The 21,586-nt window shown below is 44.8% G+C and overlaps 1 protein-coding gene across 2 annotated transcripts in view; it reads right to left on the bottom strand.

Annotated features, from left to right (window-relative positions):
• Nucleotides 1-21,586, bottom strand: part of ITSN2 (intersectin 2) — a 102,374-nt gene that overhangs the window by 7,277 nt on the left and 73,511 nt on the right. For both annotated transcript variants that reach the window (XM_075269181.1, XM_075269182.1), the window contains 10 exons: nt 9,764-9,885; nt 9,526-9,632; nt 9,106-9,289; nt 7,658-7,756; nt 7,411-7,578; nt 6,248-6,460; nt 5,699-5,820; nt 4,418-4,500; nt 555-638; nt 237-410 (listed from right to left, as the gene is read on the bottom strand). In XM_075269181.1, the coding sequence (XP_075125282.1) occupies nt 237-410; nt 555-638; nt 4,418-4,500; nt 5,699-5,820; nt 6,248-6,460; nt 7,411-7,578; nt 7,658-7,756; nt 9,106-9,289; nt 9,526-9,632; nt 9,764-9,885 (1,356 nt within the window). The remainder of the gene's footprint in view (nt 1-236; nt 411-554; nt 639-4,417; nt 4,501-5,698; nt 5,821-6,247; nt 6,461-7,410; nt 7,579-7,657; nt 7,757-9,105; nt 9,290-9,525; nt 9,633-9,763; nt 9,886-21,586) is intronic.

Genomic DNA, 21,586 nt, shown 5'->3' with positions numbered 1-21,586 from the left:
GTCTAAATTGATGAACCCTTACATTTGCATATATAATCTATAATTTCCCCAGTAATGAGTTCATTACTGATTATTTGCAATAAAAAAACAATGGAATCTGACACGAGGTGCACAAACTTTTGTAAAAGGCAAAATATAGAATAACTGAGCGGAGATCTACCAGGTAGGAAACAGAACGAGAAGGCCAGACATTATATAGCGAGTGTGAGGTGGGAATACAGGCCATGGCGACTCACCATCAGGAGAGAACTGGTCTCGGTCAAACACAGTGATGCACAGCACGTCCTGGTACAGGTCCTTCAGGAAGAACTGGCAGTTGAAGTTCCACTTTGGGTTGAGGGTGTCACTCACCGCCCGGCTGGTATAACACTGGGAGCCCAGGGTCACCTCACAGTACGGGTTACTCTTCCCTGTGTGACAAACAGATATCCAATATTTCGAAGTGGACAAAAACAGCGCCACACTAATCCACAGGCCGTGACTGGTATTGCAGCTGAGCAATGTGAATATAGTAACGGACCCCCACCATCCCTTATACACCAGAAAGATCTTACCATTGGGTCTACAAGCTTTTAGCTCTGCCGCTTCATTGATCTGCACCATAAGACGCCCAATTCCAGAAGTCTTGTGAGATCTCGCTGTGGATGGAAAAGTAATTGGGTTACCGGCTGTGCTGTAATAACGTGCTGGCTTATGGCAGTGCACACATTGAAGAATATGGCCGCTATATAACACAACTAATGTGAGAGGCATGTGCGGCACTCAGGTTGTAGGTCATCTCACTATGCTGAGGACACAAAACCAGGCAGAAGACAATGTATGTAGTCCAACATTAGCCACAGAGTCAGCCATGCCTGTGTACTGGATAAGCCATCCTGACCGGTGAGATCATCGCGGTTTGTGCGTGCTACACCCCAAGATGCTATCCACGTATGGCCCATGCAAACAGATATTATCCATGGATCCATAATGAAAAGAAGGAGCGACAGAGGACAACTTATACAGAAAAAGAGGGATTTATACAAAAATAGAGGGACAATTACACATAAAATACAATAAAAACACAAGTGTGAATTAAAACTCAAGAGAAATAAAAATAATGAAAATAAAATAAAGCAGACAAATCTACAAGGATTATCTGGAGGGATCGAACAATCTAAAGTTAGGGCTAGACAATGATGAGGAGTTAGGTAGAGCGACTAAAGATTGCAGCGCCTCCTTCACTAATGTAAGTTAATAGGGTTGCCCCACGGACCAGAAACGCTGCAATTTGCCCACCGCAATGCGTTCATGCAGCGGTTCTTCCCGCAGCGCTTTAGTGCTGCGGATACGGCCCGTGGGGCCTCAGCCTTAGGAAAAAAAATCCAGCAGTGCTTTAATGGTTTTTTTTGTAATTTTTCAGTCGAAGAACCTTTGGGTTTGCAATGCAACTCTATTCACTTACATAAATGAAGGCATCATAGGGTGATGTGATGGCAGGAGTCGCAACCAAAGTCATAATGGAGCCAAGGCCTGTGTCAATTTTGCTCCAAAACGTAAAACTAACATGTTGGTGGAAGTGGAAAGGAACAGGATTTTTTTTTTCTTTTTAAGGTCTTCACACGGAGTAATGTGGCGCTGATTCTGCCACGAGGAATGAGAGCTGATAAAAAGACACCCATTGACTTTAATGGGTTGCTTTTACAGCGCGTAACGCATTGAAATTAATGGGAGGCTTTTTATCAGCACTGATTCCGCTGCGAGTTATCGTGATAGAATCAGTGCCACATTAACACCATGTGAACGCCCCCCCCTTAAGGTGGATTTTGTGTTTGGATACTCAGTTTTGTATATACTGGATGGTCATCCCCACATATAAGAGACCACATGAGCATTTGAGAAGATAAAATACGAAAGATGGCCACACACGATAGTGTCATGAAAAATAAACTCTACCAAACGCATAAACATCCGCTCCCCCATCAAATACGTATTGGCATTCACGGAGTCGGTCTTTTCACCTCTAGCCATTTGCTTGGATAAAATCTTAAGCATTCGAGATAGACTACTTTCTGCTTGGGGCCAATTTAGGTACCGCTATGGGCTAGACTACAACCCCTCCTCATGCAAATATGTATAGGACTGCATTTATCTATTTCAGAAGTTTGCCTTCATTTGGTTACAATTTCTTGATGTTCCCTGCATTTGGGAGGGGTCCCAACCACACTATTAATGTATTTCACATCACATACCCCAAAAACGAATTTACCATCCATTACCAGCCTTTCAGAGGTCAGTTTTCTAGACACCAGAGACAGGTTGGCCATTTGGATTTTGAGACGTACAGAAAACTAAATGACACTACAGTAGCTGCCATCCGACAGTCACAAGAGAGTCAACTGTGTAAGAGGGATCACCCGAGACCCCATACAGACTAAATAATGCCTCAATTCATTTTTCTCTAGAGGTTACCCACTTCCTCCCCCAAAAAAATCTGCTTGAAACTGAACTCATCCTCCCAGATTAAAATTTCACATCATCCCCCACTACCGCCCAAAATCCAGACAACTAGGAGCACAGATAGATTCCTCCTCAACAAGATTTTTCCCCTGGTTTAAGAATTCAGACCCCCCCCCCCTTTAACTTGTTAACAAGAGGTCACAAAACGTTCCTGATCTACTCCTATAGGTCGACAATACATCTCACTAAGGTGCCATGTCAACTTTTTTTTTTGACACACACACTATGGTACTTTACTGTGTCTTGAGTGTACCCAATGCTCCATTATTTGGGGGGACAATATCACACCCCACACAGATTAACACTTCCTAATGACAGGGTTATTCCCATCTCAGCCTCTGCCGTGGTCGGGAGTCGCAGAGACAGCTGAATGGGGTAAATCAGAATTACGGAAACAGTGTAGGACAGTCGTGTTTGGCTTTTTCTGGCTCTTCCAATCTTGTCAGAAGAAGACGGGAATACCCCTTTAATGACTATATCTCTTGTCACTCACCTTTCGTGCCCATGTAGTCTCAGACGATGGGGAGACCACCCAACTACACAAGACCTGCTATCCAAATCCACCATAAAACAAAAAATATCATAGCATTCAAATCCCCCCCCCCCCCATGGACTCAATAGTGAATGTGTTCCTTTTTATGTTGGGTCCACTATATAGTATATATAGATATTAGTGTTTGTTGCTGACTTCTCTGAACTGATGGTATCTTGGTCACGATGACGACGTTGTCAGTGTGATGTTCTCTTATTGTTCTGTGCAAAAGTTTCAGGCAGGTGTGACATAAATGTTTTCAGAAATAGAAGGGTGAATCGATTATTTTTGTCAATTAACAAAATCAAGTGAATGAAGAAAAGAGAAATGTAAATCTTATCAATATTTAGTGTGAGGTTTTCTCTTTGGAGGAGGAGTCCTGGAAGTGATGATCCAGCCCCCGCAGAGCCCTGATCTCATCATCCAGTCTGTCTGGGATGACATGAAGCGAGAGAAGGATTGGAGCAAGCCTACACCCAGAGAAGATCTGTGCTTAGTTCTCCAAGATGGCGGGAACAACCTCCCTGCTGAGTTCTGCCAAAAACTGTCTACAAGTACAGAGAAGAACTGATGGTGGGCAAAGGTCACACCAAATATTGATGGGATTTACATTTCTCTTTTCTTCATTAACTTAATTTTGTTAACTGACAAAATGAAACTAACATAACGTTGTAATGCCTTGACATTCAGACACCACGGCTATTCTCTCCGTTGCCTAAGCTGAGCAACCACAGCCATGGTTGTAGTCACTAGAGATGAGAGAGTACTGTTCGGATCAGCCGATCCGAACAGCACGCTCGCATAGAAATGAATGGATGCACCTGTTACTTCCGCTTTGACGGCAGCCAGCCGCTTAACCCCCCCGCGTGCCGGCTATGTCCATTCATTTCTATGCGAGCGTGCTGTTCAGATCGGCTGATCCGAACAGTACTCGCTCATCTCTAATAGTCACACTATATATATTGTTGGTATATAAGTGTCGGCTACTGCAATATGTATATCATGGCTATATATTTTTATGCACGATTTTGGATCTTCATCATAATAAAATCAAATTGAAGTCACATAGAAGCGGAGTGCGGTAGATTTTATCCATACCTGTGTACGACTCTGGCAGGTCCTCTACTGGCACAGTTTATTAACAGGACGTATTATACAATAATCACAAAATACATAAAATACCAGTAACTGAGCGATAATAAATACATAAATAAGACGAGACAAGACAAGGAGAGGTGGATGCAGACAGGGTCACAGGCTCGTTCCTGAGAAGTCTGGAGACCCAAACAATGGCAGGTCCCATGTTGTAAACAAGTGCCGGATTATTAGACCTTCTGGATGATCAGTCGCCAGGATATGCGGAATACCCAGAAACAATCCTAATACCTTGATAGGCTTTTTCTCTCTTCTTCTTCTCAGTATCAATGAAGTTCTCAGAGGCAGATTTAATTTTTTGGACCCAGGCAGTTCTGAGGAAGACAACAACGTGTCATATATTGGCGTAACACACATGTAACGTACAAGTCCATTATCCAGATGGTAAAGAAATCACCCTACTATACTATTTTACTAATGCAAAAATGATATGTTGCAAGTGGATAGGAACTGAGCTGTAGTAACCGTCATGGCCAGGTGCCAGGGCTGCGGATATCAGCTGATCAGTGGAGGTGACGGACCCCTGACCAAAGGATAGGTCTTCATTATCTTATGTCTGGAATATCCCTTTTAGGTCCATGGACATAGAACAATCCAGACTGGAAAATCTGGTCTGTCTTGGTGTGAACCCAGTGCCGCACCTCCCATGAGGTGACCTGAAGCGACCACTTCAGGCGGCGCTATGCCAGGGCCCCAGGGAGGGCAGCATTTTTGCTTACCTAAGCCAGTCCAGGACAAGCTGTCCTGGACTGACTTAGCACCAAGCGGTGGATTGGGGAGGCCACTGAAGCAGCGCTGCTCCAGCAGCCTCCCCTCACGCAGGTCCTCTCCGTGCCTGCGAACGCCGCTAAGCCATGCCCCTTCGCTTAGCCCCGCCTCCTCATCCGGGTGTGTGTGTGTGTGTGTGTGTGTGTGTGTGTGGGGGGGGGGGGCAGCTTTCTGTCGTTCGCCTCGGGCGGCGAAAGGGGCAGGTTCACCCCTGTGTGAACCTCGTGAGAAGACAGGACTCCTTGCATTATAGTGGTCTGAGATGCTGGGAGTCCTTGTCTGCCGACGTATTCGATGTCAGTAAGCACAGTAGACCCGTGATGAGGCCGGGACTCCAAGAATCAGAGATCACTATAATGCTAGGAATCCTGTCTCCCGAGTTAGGATGGACCAGAATCTGGCTGAAATATGGACCAGATTTTTGGATCCAGATTGTCCCATGTGCAATGGGCGTAAATCAAATAGCTAACCCTATATACTGTTTTGTGCTGATGAAGGCCAACAGATCGAAATAGGTCCGTCCACAGGAGACTGCCTCTGTATGTGGGTCTTGACTTAATTCTCCTTATGGACGGAGGGCATGTTGGCTTCCAGAAGTTGCTATGATCAGTGTTTCCTCTGCACATGGGGGATATGATGTCTCCATACGTATTTACTCAGCTACCATATTGTACTACTAGCTCTGCTGACGTGCTGTGTTGTCACCGTACCCTTCACGCCTTTTCTGGTAACTATATAGCCCACCTTTCATTAATGTTGTCTGTCCTCAGGGTGTACACCCGGTCTATGTGGGAGATGTGGAACACGGGCTCATCGCTGGAGGGGTCACTTGGCAGCTTGACCAGCACTTCATTTAGGAAAATTGGCTGTAGGAAACAGAGAAAAATCAAATAAAGGCTAAACACATATTAAAATAAAAAAAGGAGGGATGCCCAGTGAGCTCTGAACCCGCAGTCCCACAAGCAGGCATACATTAAAATGGTATCCCATTAACGTGGCTGAGGTGCAATACCACACACAACCTGTGGACTGATGTGGCACTATGCCTGGGGGTAAACAGTTAACTTTTCTATTCTAGTACCAACTCTTCGTCCAACAATATGGCTACCGTTAAGAGTCCTGAGCAGAAAATCTGCAGCCATATAGAAGCCATGGGTGTATTGCAGAGGATTTAGTGAGTGGATTTGCCATGCAGGGGTTTAGGAAAGCTGGGTGACTAAGAAACGGGTGAATATATATTGATGAAAATATCAGACAGTTCACTAGATGCTGGAATCTTAACTAGTTCCTTACCGTTTTGTACATCTTGTACTGGGCATTGGTTTTAGGGCTAAAGAGCTTGTCTGATCCCGAGGAGACAAACTGCTTAACCATGTAGGTGAGGAGCAGGAAGTCATTGAAGAGAAATCCGTACAGCTCCTTGTTGCTCTTGGTCTTATACAGTTTGCCGCTGTGCAGGATCTTGCGGGGCCCCAGACAGTTCGTCAAGGAGTTAAACGTGATCTGCTATAAAATGCAAAAGACAAGCTGATTGGAAGGATTTAGAACAGGGAGTGAAAGAGATCAAGTCACATGATCAAGTTGGCACAGTATACTGTTTAACACTATACTACATTATACACAAGGTGCCCGGAGGTGTCCGATTAGTAGATCCATTCTGTACGGCAAGTGAAACTGACACATCCCAAGCCTAAGGAGGCAAACCGTGCTGATATATGCCATCAGGGCTACTAGCCAGAGCCTCCACTCATCTCACACCACTCTCAAAGAGTATCATGGAGCCCAACAAGGTAATGGAGACTGGGATGGAGGTATACTCTTTTGTCTCAAATGCAATGATAACTGGAGATTGGTCTGGAGACCACATGGGCAACGACATGAAGAGACCTTCACAAGGGAACGTCATATCAGTCATATTCCTTGGATTATGGTATGGGGTGGCACAATGTACGGTAGCCGGACCCCTCTAGTCTTCATTTCAGGTGCACCAACATCTCAACATTACATTGATTACCTTTGGTTGTGGAACCAGTGGTACAGCCATTTCACCAAAGTGTGCAAGGATAATCCCAGGCTGCAGGTGAGGCCTGCACGGTCTAAATAAGCTAGCATGCACCATAATGTCTCCGAACTTGTCTCCCATCCAGAACACCCTATAAGTCATTGATCGGCGATTGCAAAGGGAGCAGCCAGTGGCCAATTCTGATGATTTGTGCACCCAAGTACATACAGGGCGGTATAACATACCTCAGACAGCCACTATCACTGACAGCAGGCCGAGGTGTGTAAATACTTACTGATCCTGTTATTTCCATAATTCTAAGACTTTTCCTTCTTGGTGTTGTGATGTCATTGTTGAGGATTGTAGATAGTGGAGGATACACTTCACCTACACACAGCAGAGCCCTCCTGTCCACCTATACACTGGAATATGGACTCAGTCCTGGCTTCCTTACCTCAATTAACCCCTCACACTGAACATGTGACTGTATCCATTCCAGCTTATCCGAGTTCTCCTTTTCTCGCACGCCTTCATTGACTTGAGAGCACAACTCCTCGGATCGATCCAGAGCATCCCTCAGATGACCATGGTCACGGTGAGTTTCTGGCGTGTTCTCCAGGATCTGGTAAAAACACAAAGATCAGAACTGAAGGCTGTGCGTGGGGTTTCCTGCCTGTGCCTGGACTAGGCCGCACACTTACATTCTTTATGATGAGAGGGTACCGGGTTATCCTTTGCATAGGCTTGAGCAGGAAGCTGGACAGAGGCATTCCCTTACACCGTGGGTCAGTGGCGAGTCTCTAGAGCAGAGAAACAGGCACAGGAGACCAGAAATAGTGGGTGACGTGAAGAAAATCACACTATAATGTCCTGGCATCTATGTAATGGGCTTAAGCAGAGGTGTTACTTGAAGCTCTTGAATCTGTAATGGGGTACCTACCTGCCCTATAGCAGTGATGGCGAACCTATAGCACAGGTGCCATAGGTAGCACTCGGAGCCCTCTCTGTGGGCACTCATCTGTGGCACAGATCATATTGTGTGGAGGCCAATGTGGAGCAGATTGTACTGTGTGGGGGCCACTGTGGAGCAGATTGTACTGTGTGGGGGCCACTGTGGAGCAGATTGTACTGTGTGGGGGCCACTGTGGAGCAGATTATACTGTGTGGGGGCCACTGTGGAGCATATTGTACTGTGTGGGGACCACTGTGGAGCAGATTGTACTGTGTGGGGATCACTTTGGGGCAGATTGTACTGTGTGGGGCCACTGTGCAGCAGATTGTACTGTGTGTGGGCCACTGTGGAGCAGATTATACTGTGTGGGGGCCACTGTGGAGCATATTGTACTGTGTGGGGACCACTGTGGAGCAGATTGTACTGTGTGGGGATCACTTTGGGGCAGATTGTACTGAGTGGGGGCCCTTAACTATTTATATCAAACATTATCGGTTTTATAGCAGACGTGATATTATTATAGGTCGTAATAACATCGCACGGTCCTATAAAACAGATCTGTACAATGTAAATAGTGAACAGTAATTGTTCAAAATTATACCAAATGCAGTGCAAAATTGTTTCTATAATTGAAAGCTCTGTAAAGCCCCATTCACACGACCGTATTTTGCGGGTCCGTAATTGCCCACACAGAATTAAGGTTAAATTGACGTATTGGCACTTTGCAATAATTTAGTTGGTTTTGGGTCGCAGTTTGGACACTTGGTCTCTAAAAGGTTCCCCATCACTGCCCTATAGCTACGCCCATGGGACGAACTAACTGTGCGGGGCCTACGCAATCGACACTGCAATCCTGTTAACCCCTTCTGTGTCACAAGATCAAACCCCACCCCAAGATACAGGTAATGGCAGGGTAGTATCACTAGTGTGGGACCTTATATTTAGTCCTCCTGGGTAAGTCCTAAAGCAATTCAATTTATGTAGGAACGTAACTACTGGAATGCAATGTGCCCTGTGAGCAATACACTCAGTAAGTCCATAGGTATGGGAGAACCACAATGCCAATGAGTAGGCGTGGGATATATAGAGGTGCTGCGGTGCTTGTACATTACACTGTACATTTATAGGGTGCCATGATGTATCTCATAATGTATTATATCTAAGTGAGCCAGGGTATGAGGATCGCCATGTGCCAACCTTCAGGTAATCCTTAAATTCTGGGATTTCATCAGTTTTGGACTGTAGCAGGGCGGCCCCATTCAGTTGGCAGCTGCAGAATCTGATATAAGCCTGCATATGTGACAGCTCGGTGACCAAAATGTCTCCAATCATATCCACCGGCATCTTCTCCCCTCCAGTCTTCTTGCGCACTCGTAACGCCCTGCAGAAATTAACCATGTGTGAATATATGGATCCTAAAGGAGGGTGCAGCGGGTTAAAGGGACTATTCTGGTTTTAGTAAATAAATATACAATATAATTTTGGATCAATTTCTCACTGGTTACAAGATCTCAGTTTGCTTTAATTTATAAGGAGCCTTCATGTTTTTCTTCTGCCGTGGTCAAATAAAGAACATAGAGGGGCGTAACAAAGGGTTAAAGAAACACGTGCACTCACTTTAGTAACTTCGTATTGGATATGATGAGTTCCTTCCAATTGACAAATATCATGGACATCTCCGCCTCAGTGAGCGCTCCAGATTCGGCCATTGGCTTCTGGAACACCTAAAAGAGATGCATACCTGTTAGCGGCAGCCATGTTTATGTGAAACAGTTGGCAACAATCCCCCCCACCCAAAAGGGAGACAATTCCCACCAAACCAATTGGAAAGTGCAGGTCTGGCTTGGTCTTGTACCTCAACCACAAGTTGAAGGTCGTCCATGTATTTCTCCTCAGTCTGGATCAGCTCGTGTATATAGCCTTGCCTCTTCCTCTCCATTGGGTGCATGGTGTCCAGTGTATGGAGATCAGCGCACCCTATAAAAACACACATGGTTCACATAAGGCTTATCAATCAGATGGGATTTAAAGAGCAACCTAGAAGCTAGCTATGGTGAGATTTAGGAGATTGGGAAAGATGGTCTTAGAGAAAGAGTTCTCCTATACAGGAATATGAACAACCATCTCATCTTAGGCATTTATGGCATATCTAAAGGTCTTATAGATTGAGGTACCACCTCTGGGACCCCACATACGACTCCATGGACAAAGCAGACCCTACATACGACTCCTCGGACAAAGTAGACCCTACATACGACTCCATGGACAAAGTAGACCCTACATACGACTCCATGGACAAAGCAGACCCTACATACGACTCCATGGACAAAGCAGACCCTACATACGACTCCATGGACAAAGTAGACCCTACATACAACTCCAAGGACAAAGCAGACCACACATACGACTCCATGGACAATGTACACCCTACTTTTGACTCCATGGACATAGTAGACTCTACATACGACTCCATGGACAAAGTAGACCCTACATACGACTCCATGGACAATGTACACCCTACATACGACTCCATGGACAATGTAGACCCTACATACGACTCCATGGACAATGTAGACCCTACATACGACTCCATGGACAATGTAGACCCTACATACGACTCCATGGACAATGTAGACCCTACATACGACTCCATGGACAATGTAGACCCTACATAAGACTCCATGGAGAAAGTAGACCCTACATACGACTCCATGGACAATGTACACCCTACTTTTGACTCCATGGACAAAGACTCTACATACGACTCCATGGACAAAGTAGACCCTACATACGACTCCATGGACAATGTACACCCTACATACGACTCCATGGACAATGTAGACCCTACATACGACTCCATGGACAATGTACACCCTACATACGACTCCATGGACAATGTAGACCCTACATACGACTCCATGGACAATGTAGACCCTACATAAGACTCCATGGAGAAAGTAGACCCTACATAAGACTCCATGGAGAAAGTAGACCCTACATACGACTCCATGGACAAAGTAGACCCTACATACGTCTCCATGTACAAAGTAGACCCTACATACGTCTCCATGTACAAAGTAGACCCTACATACGACTCCATGGACAAAGTAGACCCTACATACGACTCCATGGACAATGTAGACCCTACATACGACTCCATGGACAATGTAGACCCTACATACGACTCCATGGACAATGTAGACCCTACATAAGACTCCATGGAGAAAGTAGACCCTACATACGACTCCATGGACAAAGTAGACCCTACATACAACTCCAAGGACAAAGCAGACCATATATACGACTCCATGGACAAAGAAGACCCTACATATGACTCCATGGACAAAGTAGACCCTACATACGACTCCATGGACAATGTAGACCCTACATAAGACTCCATGGAGAAAGTAGACCCTACATACGACTCCATGGACAAAGTAGACCCTACATACGACTCCATGGACAATGTAGACCCTACATACGACTCCATGGACAATGTAGACCCTACATACGACTCCATGGACAATGTAGACCCTACATAAGACTCCATGGAGAAAGTAGACCCTACATACGATTCCATGGACAATGTAGACCCTACATAAGACTCCATGGAGAAAGTAGACCCTACATACGTCTCCATGTACAAAGTAGACCCTACATACGACTCCATGGACAATGTACACCCTACATACGACTCCATGGACAATGTAGACCCTACATACGACTCCATGGACAAAAGTAGACTACATATGACTCCATGATATGACAGGTATTATTTTTATCTTCTCAGGGGTTCTCTGGTTGAAACTACAACTCCCATCTTGTCATTACGGTAAGTATTACATAAGCTATTCTTTGTCTTTCTCAGAACAGACCGGACAGGATGATGTGACCGCCATTAGTCATAATTTTATATTCATTGATTTTTCCAGACCTGACAGGAGGAATGTTAGTAGTGGCGTCCTGGAATGTAGCTGAGATGAAGCCTTGTAATTATTTGCTGAACTGGGAACAATTATCCTGTTTATCTTCATAGATAGAAAAACAAAACTGTAAAAGGCATGGTTTAGGCTCTATTCACATTAGCGTTTGAGACCCCCATTGCAATTTCTGTCAGAAAAATTAAAGGGGATGTACAGGGTTAGAATAACATGGCTGCTTTTTTTTTTTTTTTTTTTACAAAAAACGCTCCACATCTGCCCATGGGTTGTATATAGTATTGAAGATTAGCAAAACTGAAGTGCATCAGGCTGCAATATCACACACACCTTGAGGATAGGAGAGGCACTGTTTTCGGAAAGCAGCCATGTTTTTATAATGCTTGAAGGATCCTTCATTATTTAGTGTCCTGGTCATGGACACATGGGCCCCCTGTCACTGCGTAGGTCAGTAAGTGGGCATTATACAAAGTGCATGGGTCAGTAAGTGGGCATTATACACACTGCGTGGGTCAGTAAGGGGGCTTTGTACTATGTGTGGGCCACTGAATGGGCATTATACTGTGTGTGGGCCACTAAAGGGGCATTATACTGTGTGTGGGCCACTAAAGAGGCATTATACTGTGTGTGGGCCACTGAGTGGGCATTATACTGTGTGTGGGCCACTGAGTGGGCATTATACTGTGTGGGGGCCACTGAATGGGCATTATACTGTGTGGGGGCCACTGAATGGGCATTATAGTGTGTGGGGGCCACTGAATGGGCATTATACTGTGGGGGGGCCACTGAATGGGCATTATACTGTGTGGGGGCCACTGAATGGGCATTATACTGTGTGGGGGCCACTGAATGGGCATTATACTGTGTGGGGGCCACTGAATGGGCATTATACTGTGTGGGGGCCACTGAATGGGCATTATACTGTGTGGGGGCCACTGAATGGGCATTATACTGTGTGGGGGCCACTGAATGGGCATTATACTGTGTGTGGGCCACTGAATGGGCATTATACTGTGTGGGGGCCACTGAATGGGCATTATACTGTGTGGGGGCCACTGAATGGGCATTATAGTGTGTGGGGGCCACTGAATGGGCATTATACTGTGTGGGGGCCACTGAATGGGCATTATACGGTGTACACTGTAAACTTGAAACAACCCTTTTAAGAGGCTAAAAGGAACAGTAGTAGCTGTCAGTGTCACACTAGATTGGGGTACTTGTCGGGGTTCCCCAGGAAGGACACATCTTCCTTCAGTAATTCCACCTGCTAGAGAACGTCATAGATTCAGGGTATATTTGGCTGGATAAGCCCTTCGTGACAACCCTAAACCCCAGTGACTATTTAGGAATAATATACAAAGGATTAACAGATCAACATGTCACCTGTCTATCACCACATTACAAAAACAAGATAGTCAATCCTCGTCAGGGAGAGGAATTTACAAGTTGTGGCGCTTTCTATATTACGCTCAATGGCATCCACATAACACTACGTCCTTAATTACAACAATTAGTAATTTCAGACTGATGACATCACCGTGCACAGAACATGTGCCAACCAGAAGTGTTTAATGCTGCCAGGGAGGGGAAGAACTTGGGCATGGCACAAGACTGCAGTATATACGGTATACTACTATGTACAGTACTTATAGGTGTATACACTGCTCAGTCGTACACTATGTACAGTGACAACTGGTCCGAATATTTATAATTCACACCATCACTTTCTGATGTATGCACGTACCCGATCCGTGGTAAAATGGCACTAATGCAACATGGATGACATCCTTGTGGTGCCCGTGCCTGCACAGACCCATTCATTTCACCTAGCGAGCCTGGGCTTCAAAATGGCCGGCTATGGGACCTGTCCTGAGTTTTGGTAAATGCCGTGTACTCGGATGTGTATGGGGCGACAGAAACAAAGAGGTCACTGTGAAAGCTCTGAAAAACATGGCTAGCACACCCACAAAGAACGCAGTCGGGTGCATAGAGCCTTAGGTATATTTGTCAAAATTTTTAAAAATTTGTTTCCAGGGTCGGTAGGAATGTTTTTAGAGAACAGGGAAGATGGCTTAAGGTTGGTGGGGGAAATCGCAAAATTTATAATTGGTATGGTCAATAAAATTCAACCCCAAGCCCCATCCTTTCTTCTTCCTCTGACATCACCTATCGAGAGAATCGAGAATCACCCATAGACATCCAATGGTTGGAAAGATAAGCAGGTTCGCAGGATGGCGGACTTATTTATGTGTGTATGGGGGTCTTCACGGATATGTTTGAGGTCGGTGTCATGTTGCAAGGTCCATTCTAGGACAAGCTTCACGTATCAAGTTCTTCTGTCTGCCAAATAGGTCTTCTGACTGTATGCTGGCCAAATCTCTGCATTTTCCCAGTTGTCCATGAGCAAACGTTACCCCCGATTGTTCTGTTTGGACTGTAGATGTTTATTACTGGCAGTTTAGACCTCCTTGTGGTAGACACTTGCAGACCGACATCCTTAAAGGCAATTTCCACCTACAGTTTCTGGAAATTTGGTGTTTTCCAGTGACTTTTCGGCAACATGTATGCTACTCTCCAGGAGAACTCACATCTGGCCGGCCCGACGTGATCTGTCCACTTGCACTTGAACAAGGGCCCAGTTCTGGCCAGAAACGCATCGTGATGACTTGTTCTTTTACTTCAATAAAGAGTTTATTGTTGGAAATTCTGATTTGTGCCTCATCTTCATCAATACCAGCGAGCGCGGATCTCCTGATACAGACCCCCAGGTCTTTGCTGTTTGTCTCTCCAGGAGACCTCAACGGGATGGTTTGGCCTGGGTACAACAGCAATTGTTGAAAATTTTCTCCACTTAACAAGACTGTACATGGATAGCCATACCTTATCCCATGACTATATATAATGTGTACAAATGGCTGCGTTAATAGTATTTAGGTCTTGTCGAAAATCAAGAGTCTTGGGTTCTTTCTTTCCATAAGCACTCCTACGTTTGCAGCTTCTATCTTTAAGAAATTGGCTCTCTGGTCTTTGAAGGTCTTCACTTGCCACAGTCCTCTCACCACTCCATCTAATTCTTTAGTCCATGTGCCTTTCATTTCCTACTCAAACGACTTTAACCAAGTTGACAAAAGTTTTAGTCATGTGTAGAAATAAATGCTGCAAAGTAACGCTAGGTTCCACTTAAAGTCTTGCAATAAAACAGACGGAAACCCGGTGGACCCCATCGACTATAAGTGTTATCCACTGGGTTTCCACCAGGATGAAATCTGGAATCCTTCACATTCTAATTTCGTTATCTCTGGTACCACTAGGGGTAAATTTTTATGGGTAACCGACTAGGTTCACATAGGTGTCAGTCTGTTCAGCAAGGACACCTGAAATCTGACATAGTCCTGTAAGAAGACTTTCCTCCAGCGAGGTCAGGAACCAAACAATAGATACCGAGTGGACCCTCGGGATCTTTTGTTGTTCACCCATTAGTGTTTAATCCGTTCTTCGACAGATCAGAAGACTGGATTAAATACTGCAGATGTGAACGTACCCAAAGCTACGCGTGGGTGGAAACCGGATAACTGGAAGAAGTCAATACAAACATGAGGAGATCATACACACCCCAAACATATGTCACCCCTAGTCTGATTTGAACCCAAGACCCTAGTGCTAGCCGCTGGGCCACTAAACTAATGAGAGGCCAATATATTAGCTCACTCAGGTTATTGCAGTTTTCTGAACTTTTATAAGTGATATAGGATCTTCCATTTCCGTCCTAGGTAGCGAGACTGTAATAACCCCATGACGTTGGCTTCTATCCAGCGCCAGCCTCGGGATATACCTGAACGTTCACATAATCTACAAAGATAATACTCCCTTCCACGGCGGAGAAGTTGTCAGATTCAGTACTTACAGCTGTCCAGACTTGTCCTCGATCCTCTAACATTCTCAGTCAGCATCCGTAAAGCCTCCTTCTCCTTCAGGATCAATGGGTTGGGGACCACTCTGAGGGCTCTACGATACATGTCATCGCTCTCCTTCTCTACCACCATACAGAACATCTGTTTCATGTCGGAGGCTGAGGAGTCCTGCTCAGTCAACAAACGTAAAGCCTCCTTCTCCTTCAGGATCAATGGGTTGGGGACCGCTCTGAGGGCCTTACGATACATGTCATCGCCGTCCTTCTCTCCCACCATACAGAACATCTGTTTCATGTCGGAGGCTGAGGAGTCCTGCTCAGTCAACAACCGTAAAGCCTCCTTCTCCTTCAGGATCATTGGGTTGGGGACCGCTCTGAGGGCCCTACGATACATGTCATCGCTGTCCTTCTCTACCACCATACAGAACAACTGTTTCATGTCGGAGGCTGAGGAGCCTTGCTCCTCCTCATGTAACGTTACCGACACATGGAAGATGTCCCAGCCAGAGGAATGCCGTTACAGACATGCACCTGAACATGATTCAGATGCACCTGTCGGGCAGGACGGTACAAGGACACATCCCTCAACTTCAACGTGACGGCATACAGTCATCCCTAAAGCCTTCGACAACTACAGAACATTCTGGAGCTCCACTAGGTACAGTATGTCAAGTGAGGACTCACAGTTCAGTGAAAGTGACAACTCAACGGGAAAGGTTTCCACCTATTTGCTCAGTTGTTACATGAAGTCGGCCCCTGGCAGGTTCAGTTCCAAAAACTCCATATGATCAGCTGGGGAAAGTCAGGGCCGACCATAACATGCCTCTGTAGCACCACAGCAGGACAAATTTAGTACTACATGCCAGCTAGTAAATTGCATAGCAGACATGGAAGGGGTTGATCTTGATCGAGAGATGTTCTTTGCAGCCGTTTTCTGCTCTATCATACCCTTGCCTGAAAAAACTACAACTTTCAGAGTATTTTGGTCAGATGTCAGGAGTTCTGAATGTTATGAGAATAAAGGATTGGACATGTTGGATTTTAACAAGCCCAATCATTTGTTTCTATGGGAGATAAGTGGCTACTAAAGGAACGAGGTGGTGGCTTAGATTCCAACCTCATCACTGAAATAAAGGTCAGCTCAGCTGAATGATGCATGCATGTTTATGACAATGTTGGGAAGAATCACAGGTAATAGGTACTGGGCGGCGTTACGGCATAAAGCAGTAGACTTCAGCCCAGAGCAGCGTCTTTATCACCATATCTCTAGATCGGAAGGTTAAGTGGGTAAGGTCAACATAGCTGGACGTAATATCCCACGGGTTACTCATAACGGATTATATCTTTATAGTATATTTATTGCTATGGCGAGAGAGATATAAATTCTGTGCCAACTACTGGTGATGTCCTACAGTACAATATCCAAAGATGGCCGACCCTATGAGGAATGTTTGCCATGTGGGTGTATCAGCCAAAACCCCATTATCTTTTCTTAGTGGTGGCAGAATGGTGCTGCCCAAAGAAAAGTAAGGAATAGGCAGGTATCCGTATAGATTTGTATTGTTCAGTGACCTGGTGACTAGAAGTCTGTACAGACTTTACAGTGGCTGACAATTGGGATTTTCGAGGCATTTAGGAAAAGTATATACACTAGCTCCAAAAATGAGTTCTGATGGGCCAAAAAAACAAACAAACCCATGTACATGTGGCTTTGAGGGTACAACACTTTTTCATTTGGGTTATTCAACTAATTTTTTTATTTATTCAGTGACACGTAGGGCATTATTTTTCCATATAGACGCCATTTTCCTGGGGCCTCCCCCCTTTGGCCACAGGAAAAATGGCCTATGCACATGTGCAGTCAGCGCTTTTGGACCAAGAGAAGAGAAACACGAGAGAAGAAGGCGGAGAAGAAGACAGAGGCCATCACTGGAGAGTGTCCAAGCAGCACTGGGAACGCCCCCAGTGCTTCGAGAAAACTCATTTGCATAAGGAAGAAAGAAGAAATTTGTGAGGAACGCCAGCGTGATTCAGAATAATACAGGTAAGAGAAGAAAAGCCTTTCTTAAGGCTATTCTTACGTGTATATATTGTAAAAAGGGAATTCTAGTGATGGAATTCCTTGAAGGACAAAGTGATTTTTTTTTTCATCTCTTCCATTTCTCCTTCAACAAAATTTGACAAACAGAAGAAATCCCTGGATTGACAACTCCGTAAATACAGAGAACTTGTGATATTACATTCTTCAAGAAAGGAATCCAGGACTCTAATCTAATCTTATAACATGTCTTAGGGAGTTGTAAGAATCTTACTGCTCTTACAGTAAAGACTCTTCATCTAGGAGGTTGGGGAAACCTTTGTCTACACACAGAGGACGCCCCTTTGTTATAATCTCATTGTACTGTCCATTTTCAACGTATCGCCCCCCACCCCCCTGTATTCCCTCTGATTCTTTGCCAAATCTGGGCACAATATTACACCTGTAGTCTGACTAGCGGTTTGTATAGAGGCAAAATTTTGTTCTGGTCATGAACCTCTAGGTCTTCTTAAGACTCTCATGATTGTATTTGACTTGGCAGCAGCCTCCTGACATTGGGTGCTAAAGCTTATGCTTAAAGGGGCTGTCTGGGATTAAAACTTTACACGTAGTCGAGAGGGGAGGGGCTTAAAATAAAGACATGCATTCATTGTTAGGCCAAATTCAAACCTATGTATGGTGTCTCCATTGTGATCCCACCGGAGAGGAAAGTCCAGCACGTATAAAAACAGCGGACTCCATTATAGACTATAGGGTCTTCTGGTGTACATGGGTAACCACTGTGTTAGTGGTCCTGATCTTAGTGTTACGGCTCCCTGGTGGAAGCCATCAACAGAGATCCCAGTGAAGACGTGACCCTAGCCTTACTCATATCCTAACCTCTGTTCCTGCGCTGGGCCGGCTGAATATAAATGAGCGACTTGTAGATTTCTCCTTGAAGGGTATACAGGCCTTCAGTAAGTGGTTCTCCTACCTTATGGCTATTTTGGCTAGCGGCTGACAACTGACCCAGTAATATGGAAGAATCTGAGAACATTTCAGCTCACGAAACAAAGACACGAGACACGCGCGTCCCAATGAAATGATCATTTAATAAACCAACACATTTGCATAGTTACATTCATCTCCCCCGTACACAGGAAAGCAATTTCCCACATGCCGAAAACAAGCTGCGTGATCATCACATACAGTAAATTTCAAGAACTAAAATCATAAAAATCACAATTTAAGGCCACGGAAGAGTCACTAAAAGCCGGACACCATGAGCCCAGCCTGCGGCCATATTGGCGATAACGGGATACATTCGCAAAAAGTATAGTCACCAGACTTCCCATATACTGTATATTATATATAACTACTTTACACCAAAAAAAAAAAAAAAAAAGAGGGTGGGGAATGGTGGAAATATCTATAAATAGACCCCAATAGCCCAGACATGGAATTTTTAGCAATTGGAATGTGGCATAATTGTAACGTAATGGGCTATGGATGGACAATGGTGATCTGGATATGAATGGCCGGTATAACGACATCACAACTTCTACGTACCATCTTTTTTGATTAATAAAATATCCCAAAACCGTTCCATCCAGGTCTGAGCTGGTCACTAGGGAAGCTCTAATGTGCAAAACTGAGTGTGCAGGCCAAGGCTCTCCTGGTTAATAGGGATGTTTAGCCTATCATCCAGAGACTTGGATCTCCTGAGGGGGTGTCCAATGGTCCATTACATTCCAATTAATATAGAGCAGGCCAGAAAATGCACCCCTCCTTCCCCCATCCAAAATGGCACACTTGGGACCTCAAAATGAGGTGGTCAGGCTGCATAACCCTAGACGCAGTCTGTACATTTGGCTGGAAAAATCTTCATAAAGCTGAGCCATTGATCATATGGCTGCCTTGTGAGCAGTATGGGTAAAAGGTGACGACCCTACTAGGATCCCCTAATAGGGTATATGGATAGGGCTGCTCACTAGACATACCCTTTAAAGGCAGTCTGGCCCCGAATATAATCCCTGACCTAGTGATAGATAGGTATGGCTGACATGATTCAAACATGGCTTCCCCCATGTGAATCGGAGCCTGCATTGTGGAGATCGTCGTGTCTCTGAATATGCAAATTAGCTTTTAAGAGCAACAAAGGAGTAGCCATTGCACCAAAAAAGCAACAACATTCTCGCTGCTCCAAAGTGCTCATTTGTATATTGACAAAATCAGCAATCTCTCAGCAATAGAAGGGAAAAGAGCGTATGATTCGGGTGACCCCAACCTATCGGTGGGGCCGGGCTCTGATGACAGACTCCCTTTCAGATTTTACATGTACAACCAAAGATCTGCAGGCCCAAACCCATCCACGAAGAAGAACAGAAACCTGGGAATAAATTGTTATCCACCTCTTGCATTAGTGTGTGCTACCAATATAATAGATATCTGTATACATGGAAGGGGGACGAGGAGCGCTGCTCAGTAACATGACTTAGCACGGGGGCTGGGTACATTCAATAGGCCGTGATAGGTAAATGGATTACATTCCAGCAAAGGGCGACCTGAATACACAATGCAAAGATACAATCCCTTTAATATAGCAAAAAATACTGCTACAAAACCTTTACATGACTCACAAATTCTTAAAGGGAGTGTGTCCCCAGAACCCGGCATATCAACCCAGCCCTGCAGATTCAGGTGATATTTACCTATCTAACAATATTTTCATCTTGTGAATTGGTGTCTGTGTCGCTATTGTTGTCAATATGCAAATTAACTCTTTGGAGCAACAAGGGCGTGGCCATTGCTGCAAAGAGGTAAGAAGACACCCCTAATTGCTCCATAGAGCTCATTTGCATACTCCTATCTTGGTTTTGGAGGCACCGATTCACAAAACCTATCTTTCTGCATCGCTGGGTTGATATGCTGGAGTCTTGTGACAGACTCCCTTTAAAAGGGTTTTCCCATAATTTATCACCTACAGATGTAGTAAGCATTATCGGACCGCTGCAGCGTCCTAGTGGGTAGAATATATTTGCGTAGCAGGGCTGTACCACTTTGTCTTGGAATGAATATGCCATCACAACAGGGCAAAGTTGCATGGTGCATTATGTTCACTGCATTGCACGCTGGCGGTTCCTTTAAGGCTTGCTGTATCTGTATGCATAGGACAAGTGATGGCCCCCTCCATCCACTAGAAGGTGCAGTATTGGGATGGTCACAGCGATCAGATCATCTAACTGGTGTATGGGTGCCACAAACAACATACAAATACTATCTCAAAAGTTTAACTCATCCTTGGATAAATACTAAAGAACTGCATTATAAGAAATGAAATAATTCTGATATAAAAAAAAAAAAAAAAAAAAAAAAAAAAAAAATCCTAATCCCTCCTTAGGCAGCTGTGAACATATACAAGATGTAGTACAAGTAGAAATGCTGTGCCTAACCTGTGATCTCCTACCCAGTCTGAGCAGAAATTTGATCTAACATGACCTCCTCCCCTCTCACAGCAAATACTCGCAGAAAGACTGCAGCTGCATCCCCCTCCCTCCCACTCCTCTGTCTTCATTTACTAGGAGAAAAGCTACAAAGTTTTAACTATTCCCAGTTACAACTAATTTGTGAGAAAAACGTTACCAACAAACTTATAAACACATTTGCCACTTTGATCCCGTCTGGAGTGGGAGGAGGGGAAGGAGAATGCAGTCTATATAGGCCGCATATAGCATTATAACAGATGTACGAGAAGAGACATGTACCATACATGTAACAGAGCTGAGTTGGTCACTGGACAGTAATTGAGGACAT

The sequence above is a fragment of the Leptodactylus fuscus genome, chromosome 3 (assembly GCF_031893055.1).
Source record: "Leptodactylus fuscus isolate aLepFus1 chromosome 3, aLepFus1.hap2, whole genome shotgun sequence".
Taxonomy (NCBI): Eukaryota; Metazoa; Chordata; class Amphibia; order Anura; family Leptodactylidae; genus Leptodactylus; species Leptodactylus fuscus.
Note: the sequence above shows the minus strand (reverse complement) of the source record. Positions and strands in the feature narration are given on the sequence as shown.